Consider the following 12,458-nt stretch of genomic DNA (forward strand, 5'->3'; position numbering starts at 1 on the left):
GGCACTGAATGTAAACAAAATGTTAACGTTATTTTCTGCATGTTCTGCTTTACAAGCGGAGGTCCAGGAAAGTTATATATAAAAATCAGAACAAAGTGAGTACTTTTATTTTTTTATTGAAACATACCAAAAAAAAAAAAAAAGTTTCCAAAGTCCATCTACTTTTCTTGTGGCTTGTTCTTTTTCCTGCACGGATAACAAAAATTGTGCACGTAAATACAAAAACAAAAATGTTAGAAGTTACATTCCTCTCACCTGACTTGTTTTTTCAAAGAATTTGCTGTTTTTTTCCCACGTTTTTCAGCATTTTTCCCACTTGGCTTTTTCTGAACTTTTGAGGGCTTTTTCTTCATGAGAAAACGTGGCGTGGTGCAAATGGTGCTCCTACTGGGAGGCTTCTTCTCTAGTCTCCTCTTTACTTTGCTAGAAAAAAATTTTTTTAAAAAGAAATTGAAACATTTAACAAACAAACCAAAAAAAAAAACCCGCATTGTTTGTACCTGTGCATTTTCTTGAAGCCCACCATGTAGTCTGGTACGGGACAGCCGGCTTGTTTGATGACGTTGGCGATGCTAGCAATGGAATATGACCCAGAAAAAAATGTTTTCTGATTTTTTTTCCTTTCCCTTTACAAGTTTACTCCCTTCATGCAGCACTCATTAGCTGCCATTGATGACGCTATATGTCCAATCCAATTTGACTGGGAGGAGGCGAAAGTAAGTTCATTTATTCACCCCTCCCAGTCAAAATGGATTGGACGTCTAGCACCGTCAATGACATTGAAACATGAGCATTCACAGGTAGTATGTATTAGATGTCTGTCCTTGTCAGTGGCAGGCATTGAGTTAAATGCTATGGAAAAATAATTTTAAAAATGTTTAAAATGGGGGCCATAAACAGTATATTTGCATTCATATTTTTTTAAATTAGCTTTTTTTTTTTTTTTTTAATATATCTTTAAAAAATATTATATATATATATATTAGGGTTGTTAAAATTATCGCTTTAACGGGCGGTAATTTTTTAAAATTAATCACGTTAAAATATTTGACGCATTTAACGGACATACCCCGCTCAAACAGATTAAAATGGCAGCACAGTGTCATGTCCACTTGTTACTTGTGTTTTTTGGCGTTTTGTCGCCCTCTGCTGGCGCTTGGGTGTGACTGATTTTATGGGTTTCAACACCATGAGCATTGTGTAATTATTGACATCAACAATGGCGAGCTACTAGTTTATTTTTTGATAGAAAATTTTACAAATTTTATTAAAATGAAAACATTAAGAGGGGTTTTAATATAAAATTTCTATAACTTGTACTAACATTTATCTTTTAAGAACTACAAGTCATTCTATCCATGGATCGCTTTAACAATGTTAATGCCATCTTGTGATTTATTGCCTTAATAAACAAATACAATACTTATGTACAGTATGTTGAATGTATATATCCGTCTTGTGTGTTATCTTTCCATTTCAACAATAATTTACAGAAAATATAGCATATTTTATAGATGGTTTGAAGTGCGATTAATTACATTGATTAATTTTTAAGCTGTGATTAACGCGATTAAAAATTGTAATTGTTTGACAGCCCTAATATATATGTTATATATATATATATATATATATATATATATATATATATATATATATACAGTGGGGCAAATAAGTATTTAGTCAACCACTAACTGTGCAAGTTCTCCCACTTGAAAATATTAGAGAGGCCTGTGATTGTCAACATGGGTTAACCTCAACCTTGAGAGATAGAATGTGGGGAAAAAAACAGAAAATCACATTGTTTGATTTTGAAACAATTTATTTGCAAATCATGGTGGAAAGTAAGTATTTGGTCTATACCAAAAGTTAATCTCAATACTTTGTTATGTACCCTTTGTTGGCAAATACGGAGACCAAACGTTTTCTGTAACTCTTCACAAGCTTTTCACACACTGTTGCTGGTATTTTGGCCCATTCCTCCATGCAGATCTCCTCTAGAGCAGTGATGTTTTGGGGCTGTCTTTGGGCAACACGGACTTTCAACTCCCTTTTCATCCCGTGGCGTCAAAATGATAACAAGAACAGGGAGCAAAAATCCCAGAACCACACGGGGGTACCTAGTGAATGACCTACAGACAGCTGGGACCACAGTAACAAAGGCTACTATCAGTAACACAATGTGCTGCCAGGGACTCAAATCCTGCACTGCCAGACGTGTCCCCCTGCTGAAGAAAGTACACGTCCAGGCCCGTCTGCGGTTCGCTAGAGAGCATTTGGATGATCCAGAAGAGGAATGGGAGAATGTGTTATGGTCGGATGAAACCAAAATAGAACTTTTTGGTAGAAACACAGGTTCTCGTGTTTGGAGGAGAGAGAATACTGACTTGCACCGTATCCACTGTGAAGCATGGGGGTGGAAACATCATGCTTGGGGCTGTTTTTCTGCAAAGGGACCAGGACGATTGATTTGTGTAAAGGAAAGAATGAATGGGGCCATGTATCGAGAGATTTTGAGTGAAAATCTCCTTCCATCAGCAAGGGCATTGAAGATGAGACATGGCAGGGTCTTTCAGCATGACAATGATCCCAAACACACAGCCAGGGCAACAAAGGAGTGGCTTCGTAAGAAGCATTTCAAGGTCGTGGAGTGGCCTATCCAGTCTCCAGATCTCAACCCCATAGAAAATCTGTGGAGAGAGTTGAAAGTCCGTGTTGCCCAACGACAGCCGCAAAACATCACTGCTCTAGAGGAAATCTGCATGGAGGAATGGGCCAAAATACCAGCAACAGTGTGTGAAAAGCTTGTGAATAGTTACAGAAAACATTTGGCCTCCGTTATTGCCAACAAAGGGTGCATTGAGATGAACTTTTGGTATTGACCAAATACTTATTTTCCACCATGTTTTGCAAATAAATTCTTTAAAAAACCAAACAATGTGATTTTCTGGGGGTTTTTTTCCACATACTGTCTCTCATGGTTGAGGTTTAACCATGTTGACAATTACAGGCCTCTCTAATAATTTCAAGTGGGAGAACTTGCACAATTAGGGGTTGACTAAATACTTACTTGCCCAACTGTATATATGTTTTTTAAGCACATAATATAGTAAGTAATATAATTCTAAATAAAATGTGCATTTACATATGTGGGGTCTTTATGGGATTAAAAATGATCACAAAAGGCCACTTTTTTTATAAAGGGTGAAAAATAAAAGTTAAATGATGAACAAAAGTAATACAAATGAAATGCAAAACGTCTGTATCAAATATCCTTGTCTCCATGTATTTGTGGTGTCAGCTTTTGAGTAACTGGTTGCTAAATTTCCTTTTGGCAAGAAACAAAAACTCTATTACGTCTCTGAATCATTTGCAGTTAACAAAAAAAAAAAAAAAAGAAAAACTTGAAATGAATTCACAAAAATAGATTCATCTCCCATGGCTAGGTCTTACCTTCGTAGCAGCGGTTTGTCGTTCTCTGTAAAGAATGTGATGGCTTTCCCTCGATGTCCAGCTCGGCCCGTACGACCTAAACGGGTCAGGATTGATTATAATGATGATGTAATCTTAAAAAATTGATAAAATCATAGCCTTAGGGCAGATTGTTGTTCAGCTTTCACTGCCATAAACTCAAACACATACTGCATTCAAACGCCGGATTTAGGTGGAAAAGGACGAAAGTTTTACTGCCAACAAGGAGGCAGGAGTGTCTCAAAAATGATTTAGTTGAGGATTCAAGGTAAATATGATTTAAAATAGCACCATGCATGCACTTTGAAACGGTGATGAAAAAATGATGAAAAAAAATTTGAAAAAAATTAGCGTAACTTTAGCTTGCAATATTTACGTAAAATGATTGATAACTGCCTGTTTTTTTGTTTGCTTTCAACCAAGAATCTAGACTTTTACATTCATATCTGTAGAAATTATGGTATTTACGAATTAATTTACAAGAACTTTCGACTTAAAAAGCTCTTTGTTTTGTGATGGCTGCCATGTTGTATCCATACACAATGGCGTAACTTTACAGGTAATTTTTCAGCCAACTGCCCGTTTTTTGGAAGAAAAAAAAATAGTAATTTAGACATTTCTGCGTCCATACAAAAAGAAAATGGCATTTCACATTATATTTTATACAACATTTCAATCTAAAAACGACGAGGGCCAGATAACCTGCAAGACGTGCTGAGACAATAGTAACATTGGAATTAAAGCTGAATAAGTTGTGATTGTATATAGAAAAGTACAAATTTTGCTTTTGTTGAGTAAAATGAAGACGATTCTGCATGGTTTCCTCAAGTTTCTGATGTGAAATTTGAGTGATTATTAGCCATTGAAAATTTGCACTAAATAAATCAAATAAAAAAAGAGTCGCTATTTCGGGCAAAAAAATGGTATGTTAAATATTGCTATTGATCTTGAAAATATCGGTGATTAACTCCGCATATGGTGATTTTTGTCCATCTAGCGTAAAATATGAGAATTTTATAGCCATTTTAAGTTTTGTTATACTTATATATGTAAAAAAAAATAATAATCAGGATTTTATTACGGAACGACTGAATATTTTTTATGTCGCTGCTCGTGGAGACTCATATATGCCTAAGGAGGTGCCTGTTTTGGTTTTAGGTCGCTAGTGTCTTTGGTTTTGAAAATATTTGAATTTTGAGTTTTTGAAAATAGGTCCCCTACGGATCGGCCTCGAGCCCCGACAACTGATAGTGAAGTCTATGATAAAATATACAGTAAATAGGGAAGAACAAGACTTAAGCTCCATGCGTTTTAACATCTTATCAATTATGCGAGCGGAAAACATGACTGACCTATCCTATGAATGTATTCGACGGCGCTGGTGGGGAAATCGTAGTTGATCACCAGGTTGACGCCTTTGAAGTCGATACCTCGCGCCAGCAGCGCCGTGCAGATCAGCACCCAGATCTTTCCGCAACGGAAACTCTCAACGACGTTGTCCCTCTTCAGGAAGAAAGCACCACATTGTCAGGTCAGTTAGGTTTTTGGTTTTTTTTCTCCTCAATCACACCTGCTGCTGTGTTCGCTCGGCGTGGATGACATCTACGTTGATGCCCTCGTAGACGAGCTCGTGGAAAAGCTCTCGCGCTCTCTCAATGGACTGAACGAACACCAGCACGGGAGGCAGGAAACCCTGTAAGCGTAATGTTGATTGTTTAACTGACAAAATTATACCGATTGCGTTTTCGAGTGTTGCTCCGATACCATTTTTTGGTTGCCGATACAGATTTTCAAAAACTACTAAAGAAACATTTTGAAAACTTTCAGAATAAATGTCTGGATTTTATTAGTAAATTTAAATTGCAATATTTGAACATAATTTGAATTATATTAACATACACAATAAATACAAACGTGTTAATAATCTCTTAACTATCCAGGAATGCAAAAAATAAACATTTGTCCGTCTAAATAAAGAAATACAAAATAACCGAAAAACGTCTTGGGGAATAACAAAAATAAATAAAAACTGAGCTTTCCTTCAGGTAAAACACTACTGCTTTTGTCCAAACACAGCCAAACTCTACAAAAAAATGAAAGCTCCTTTGGGCTGCTTTAAGACCATATAAATAAAATCAAAATGAAAATTGGGGAGAAGCTGGTAAACCTCGGTTCACTACATTTCTCGAAGCTTAATTAACGTTAACAGTAGAGAAAACATCCACACTTCTCTCTTAGCAGCTTCCTACTCGAGTTTTTCAGGTTAGCAAATTCACATAACTCAATGTTATGCTAACTTCGATGCAGGTTGGACTTTCAGTGGCAAAATTCGTGGTGTGTTCCCCACTTCCACAACATTAATGTCTTTTTACATTAATTACAGTGGCTGCTGCTGGTCAAAAAAACCTTCTAATAACCTTCCTCTTAGAAGGTGGCGGAGGAGGCAGCATGTGGTCGACATGTTTCATTTCTGTTGAGGCTGTGAGTGTGTGTGTGTGTGTGTGTGTGGGGGGGGGGGGGTTTCAAGTCATCGGCCAATCAAACGTGAAGTCATTATATAATGCATACAGTATAAGGTTGCTTAAAGGTTAGTGGGGACAATTTGAGTATGCTGAAAAGTTGGTTATGTCTCTACATACACTTCATAATGTAATAATAATCACTGCGTGCGTGGGTTTGTGAATAGCTCCTGTTGATGTGGGCGGCCCCCTGCTTGAAGGAGTTGCGCAGTGCATGGCCGAGCTGACCAGTCAATAACAATGATCTTTATGGTCCCTACCATCCCTATGCAAACCTACAGCCTTGGGTGGGAGGGTGCATTTTGGCCCAAGGAAGAGGTTTTTTTTTTTTAAAAAAACAAACATTTTTTGCTAATGACTGTGGTTAACGTCCAATCCGCTTTAAATGGGTGGAATGTCTAGTTGTGATACACAAATTGGTGGGAGGGTGCATCTTGGCCACATGAAGAACATTTTTTCATTGTCTGCCATTGACAGTGGGACATTCATCTGCTGTCAGCCCTCCCACTTCAAAATGGATTGGATGTAGTGCTGCAACGATTATTCGATTAACTCGAGTATTAGATTAGAAAAAAATAATCGAATTAAATTTTGCTGCTTCGAGTATTCGTTTAATTAAAGTAGCGTTGTAATGGTTTGTTTTGAAAGTGTTTGGATTTAGTTTAATTGGTTTGGGTGGATACACTGCCCTCTAGTCTGCCTCATTTCACATGGCTGAATCCAGCTGCTCCCTGTTAAGACCAACATAAGCTAAGTTTTTGTTTGAGGTAATGTTTTTTTTAATGCATTCGTTATTTAGTTTAAAGGTATATTTAGCTGTTTTTTGTGGGAATATGTGTTTGAACTATTTGTGATGAGCATTGTAAAACAAAAAACGTCAGCATTTTATAGCATTTAAGGTACGGGACTTTTGTTATGTGGGTTAGCCAATTGTTCTTTTGTTGAACATATATCCTCATTTATTTACTTCTTTATACCGTTTGAGGCTCAAGTCAGGTATTTTAATTTTCTATCTTCCTTATCTGATTACTCCATTATTCGAACTAACTAGTTCATCGATTAATCGACTACTAAAATAATCGATAGCTGCAGCCCTAATTGGATGTATACAAACTTGTACACAATTGTACGTCCAACATCTTGAAAAGGGTGCTCTTTTTTTTTTTTTTTTTACAGCGGTGTGCGTAGCCGACAGTCATCTTAGGTAGGGCGACCAGCAGTAGAATAATACATCTTAAAAAGTAAATATTGCACAGCATTGCAACGTTATTTCTTAGAACTCCCCAATGATGTCATTTTAGTGCTGTGTCGGTACCAATACTAATATCGGTGCAACACTAATTCCGACAACACAAAGTCGCGTTCGAACCTTCTTGATGATGTCCCGCACCGCCACCATCTTGCCGTTCTCTGTGCCGACAAACAGCAACTCCTGCTCCACGGAATCCACCGCCGTGTTCCTAAATAACATTTTTGTATCGACTATTCGGGTCGTTTATAAACATTATCGTTATGGCTCACCTGTGGCCGATGTTGACAGAGACGAGGTTATCGAGGTTGAGTCGGCACCACTTTTCCACGTCCTGTGTGCAGGTGGCGCTGAAAAATGCCCGGCGCGCTTTGGCGTTGGAGCACGCCAGGAAGATGACTGCCAGCTGATCCCTGAAGCCCGTCTTGCCGTCCTCGAACAGCTTGTCCGATTCGTCCACGACTAGCCACTCCACGCTGACGCGCGCGCACACACATTATGCATGGATTTTAACTCTTTCGGTGCCATTGACGTTGATAGATGTCAAATCAAGCGGCTAAAATACTAGATTAAAAATCTTTGAATGAGTTTATCAATAGTAGACGTCCAATTCTTTTGAAGTGGGAGGGATAACATTCATTCCCTGCCTACCCTCCCACCTACCTCAAACGGACTGTGCGTCTAGCAAAAGTTTATATAGACACACACACATACATATTAAATTCAAGAAAATTGATATCACTGGTGAACAAAGACAACAACAAAACACTTGTTCTTACCTAACTTTGGGGTTTTGAATTCAAATCTGACACTTTTTTTTTATTGAATCAAGATTTAATTATTTTTCCAATGAAAAATTACTGCAAAGCAATATTTATAACAAAGTGACTATATAGCTGGCAGCTGAACTGCCAAAGTGCTGTGAAAATCAGTCAACTATGACAAGCTAATGTTAATAGCTAGGGATGCCCTGATCCGATCGTGTGATCGGAAATCAGGCCGATCGAGTCATTTTTCAGAGGGTCGGAATCAGGTGAAAAGAATCAGGTTTTTCATTTTAAAAATATATTTATGTTTTTCTTAGGGGTGTCAAACGATTAAAATTTTTAATCGAGTTAATTACAACTTAAAAATTAATTAATCGTAATTAATCGCAATTCAAAACATCTCTAAAGTATGGCATATTTTTCTGTAAATTATTGTTGGAATGGAAAGATAAGACAAAAGACGGATACATACATACAGCATACTGTACATAAGTGCTGTATTTGTTTATTATCACAATAAATCCACAAATGGCATTATTAACATTCTTTCTGTTTAAGTGATCCATGGATAGTAAGACTTGTAGTTCATAAAAGATAAATGTTATAGTTAAAAGTTATAGTAATTTTATATTAAAACCCCCTCCATATTTTAAATAAAATTTGTACAATTTTCAATCAAAAGTAGAGTTAATATAATAATAAGAAGAATAAAAATAACAATAATAAGAAGAATTGAGTGACCAAACTCTGAGTAATCCCAGTTCACTTTGCATTGTTGTTTAGCTGTGTGAGAATAGGGCCTCATTACTACAGACTGAAGTGCTTTTCTTTTTGTGAACATTATTTCTTTGAGAGATAGCAATATTATTTTTGTTGTGCTTTCACTAAATGATACTTCTGTTTGTTTTGAAGGAGTTGCAGAAGCGTATGCCAATAAATGCCGCAGCCCAAAGAACGCCTGTGTCCACTCGCCTTTATAACAGATATATCTCTGAAGATATCTTACCCAAAATACAACAAGAGACACATAATTGCCACTAAAAGAAAGCAAACTTACCGAAATATGTGTGGAGCACAAAGCAACAGCATAAACGTCTCACAACTACTAATTCTCCCACTATTAGAAGGAATAACATTAGTATGGAACGGCGCTGCGCTGCCCCCAAGCGGCCGGTGGCATTCTCTTCACTCTTAATGTCCATAAACGGCCTCATTGAAATCTGTTTGAGGCAATGCGAGAGCAGCTCATTCAGTGCATGCGTTAATTGCGTCAAATATTTTAACGTGATTAATTTAAAAAATTAATTAACGCCCGTTAACGCGATAATTTTGACAGCCCTAGTTGTTCTGTTTCATGCTCGTAGAGTGCCACAGCCTCTCACTCTCCCGCCTGCTGACCAGTGCGAACTGTTCATCTTGCGTTTGGTACTTAAAGTTAACGGTGATTGAGAGTTTTGTAGCTTTGATCTTGCCAGAGAAGCTTTGTAGCTCTGCGATCAAAGGCACATATGTGTCAATCATCGCAAAATTGGCACAACTGTGCTGTGGCAACTCACTGTGTAAGCAAGAAGCTGTTCTCAGCAGCGCTAGCAGATTTGATTGGACTCACTCAATGAAGCATTTAATAAAGAAGCATTTTTCAACGTTATTCTTGTTTAAAAATAATTATTATGGCGGCACAATAACATGTTTTAATTTCTTTTATTTTAAACAAAAAACTTTTTTCGGTTTCAGATCGGGAGATTCTCAAAATTATGTGACTCGGATGCAAATATATGCGATCGGGATATCCCTATTAACAACCATTCAGAAAAACGTATTAATTTATGCCAAAAACGACTGAACGCCTAACTGGTATTTGGTGAAAATATATGTGGAATCTGTATAAAGTAACACTTGTATATGTATGTTAGCCAATTGTATGAAAACTAAAACAGAAAAAAATGTGGCAGATTTAAAATCAGTGACCAAAAAATATATAGAATCAGATTTTTTTTTAAAAATCACAAAGAAAATGGGGGGGGGAGATTGCTGGCCAATGTAATTGTGGCACAGAATGACAATAAAAATGAATATATATAATTTAAAATATAGGAAGTATGACAAGAATTGATCAATGAAATGGCAATTAAAATACCAATAACAATAACTTAAAAACGATAAAATAACATTTAGCAAAGCATTACCTGCTGAGGTCAATGGCAGGAGGGTCTTGTTTGAGCATGAAGACAAGTCGATTGGGAGTACTGATGAGGACGTCTGTACAAAACACATAATGTGTGTGAGAGGATACCAAGAATAGTGCTTTTTGACACGTTAAACAAGGGCTTTACCATATTTTTTGTTGGACTGCGGCCCAAATTTGTTAGTCGCAACAGCCGCTTTGTTCAGGATGTGAATCCGTAGACCGATACCCTCGGACAAGCGCAGCATCTCTCTGTAGGTCTGATGACAAATTGGTGATATAAATTTTGTTCCCCCTACTTTGTATAGCTGCTGATATTCATTGATTAATAGTTTTCGGAAACAGTACCTGACTGGCGAGTTCTCTGGTTGGGGAAATTACCACAGCCCTGAAGCCGAGTTTAGCCGGCCGCCGGAGGTGAGCGAGAAGCGGGAGGCAAAAGGCCAACGTCTTGCCCGAACCTGTCGGAGCACACGCCAGCAGCTCTCGACCCTGACGCAAACGCCCCCCAAATGTCACAATGTACACTTTACACTCTAACTACACGCGTGTGTGTCAACTAACTTGCATCATGAGTGGGATGGCCTGCATCTGAATGGGAGTGGGCACGCTCAGGCCAGCCTCAAGCAAGTTCTGAAGGATGCGTGGGTCTAGCTTGTACTCTGACTGCAGTTCCTCAAAAGTGCACGCAGGGTCCGGCACATCGCTGCCATGAACGTGGATGTGGTGACGAGCGCGAATGCGGTTCACCTACATATTATCATGAAAAGGAATACATGTTATATGTATGGAGTGTTAATATTGATCATTGGTGCCATAAATAACAATGGATGTCCAATCCATTTGAACTGAAAGAAAATAAAAAGCCTGACCTTCTCCTGATGAAGCTGTTTCTGCCTTTTTAGTGACTTCTCTGCCTTCCCATCACCCGGAAGATTATCGATTTTCCCTTCCAGTGCAGAAGTCCAGGTGATTCCGCCCCGTTTTGTATTGTCCTGTCCTTCCACACCGCCTGACAATATTTGATATGGTAGCATTGGAACAAAGCTAAACCCGCTCTACAGCTTGAGACAGTTCCTCAAAAGGTATATTTAACTATATGCCACTGACAGGGCTATACGTCCAATCCATTTTTCACCTTCGTTCATCCGCCCCTTCCAGTCAAAGTGGATTGGACGTCTATCCCAGTCAATAGCGACCGAAGACTTAAGAAAAAAAATGTTACCTGTATGCTTGTTTGTTGTCTTTTTCTTCTTCACATTCCTCTCCTCATCCTTTCGTTTTCTTTTTGGGGTCACAGTGCCACTCTCCGCTCCTTCCTCCTCGTTCTCCTCTTCTCGAGGCTTAGTCGCGCTCTGGGCTCCACTCGTCAGGCCTGAACCGAAGTAATCAATCGTAGAGAGCGCGTCTGACGACGCATCTCCCACATGCGTCCTGACAACCTATAAACACATGTACATTTAACATGTATACAATTTGTTGGCGTATGGAGTCACTAATGACACTAAATTGTTCGTAAAATATTTCTAAAAAGGAAAAAAATAATAATAATGGCCTATGATAATCACACCGCGATGACACGAGTAGGCAAAATGGAATGAAAAGCAGCTTTTTTCGCCTACAAACTTAAGGTTTTCCATCTAAAAGTCACAGAGTATGTAGGATACGCGTACCCTGAAGCGAGAAGCATCCTGGCCGAATCTTTTAAGGTCAAATTTAGCTCCGGCTCCCAGTTTTCGAAACAACTCGTAGGCGTCCATCTTGGTTTGTAGGCTATGTATGTGCGCAATGCGCATGCGCACTATGCATTTCCTTTTCTTCTTTGGCGTTTATTGGACGGTCTGTTAATCACCGTCAGAGCTTGATAGCGATAATACGCGGACTGGAGGACATCATAGAAAAGACGTGTAAAGCGTTTTGAAAAGTTTTGGGTAAAAAATACAACCCATAAAAAAGTATGAAATCACCAGACTCGGACGAGCACTCAGTCGGACATTTTATCTTGTAGAAAAAATTCAGATTAAAAAAGTGAAAAAATAATAAATTAGTTCAAAAGTGCAACTCAAGCATTCAGAAACACGAAAAAAATGAATAAAAAATATTGTGGTGCCCAGTAAATGTTACTTTTATCGAGCAAGTGCAGGGAAATCCCTCCATTCTGAGGAAATATGGAATCATGTGAAACAAACAAAGAAATAACAATCAAAACACATCTCTAGTATTTAGTAGCATCACCTCTGGCTTTTATGACAACTTGCAGTCTCTGAGGG

General features: G+C 38.2%; 1 protein-coding gene across 1 annotated transcript; it reads right to left on the bottom strand.

The window, feature by feature from the left end:
• Positions 1-12,000, bottom strand: ddx52 (DEAD (Asp-Glu-Ala-Asp) box polypeptide 52). The gene is made up of 15 exons (XM_057820062.1): positions 11,862-12,000; positions 11,414-11,630; positions 11,061-11,200; positions 10,753-10,938; positions 10,537-10,680; positions 10,337-10,448; positions 10,190-10,262; positions 7,509-7,712; positions 7,357-7,447; positions 5,039-5,161; positions 4,821-4,971; positions 3,451-3,526; positions 501-572; positions 256-423; positions 1-186 (listed from the first exon to the last, which is right to left on the bottom strand). Exons 1-15 carry the CDS (start codon positions 11,982-11,984, stop codon positions 159-161), a joined length of 1,908 nt encoding a protein of 635 aa, XP_057676045.1. The 5' UTR covers positions 11,985-12,000; the 3' UTR covers positions 1-158.
• Positions 12,001-12,458: the final 458 nt, after the last annotated feature.

The sequence above is a fragment of the Corythoichthys intestinalis genome, chromosome 18 (assembly GCF_030265065.1).
Source record: "Corythoichthys intestinalis isolate RoL2023-P3 chromosome 18, ASM3026506v1, whole genome shotgun sequence".
In the NCBI taxonomy this organism is placed as follows: Eukaryota; Metazoa; Chordata; class Actinopteri; order Syngnathiformes; family Syngnathidae; genus Corythoichthys; species Corythoichthys intestinalis.

Coding starts and splice junctions, on each gene's coding strand:
- ddx52 (XM_057820062.1), bottom strand. CDS start 11,984: ATGCGCATTGCGCACATACATAGCCTACAAACCAAGATGGACGCCTAC. Junction 10,939..11,060: donor AACAGCTTCATCAGGAGAAG/GTCAGGCTTTTT, acceptor GATAATATGTAG/GTGAACCGCATTCGCGCTCG. Junction 573..3,450: donor GACAAACCGCTGCTACGAAG/GTAAGACCTAGC, acceptor TTCCATTGCTAG/CATCGCCAACGTCATCAAAC.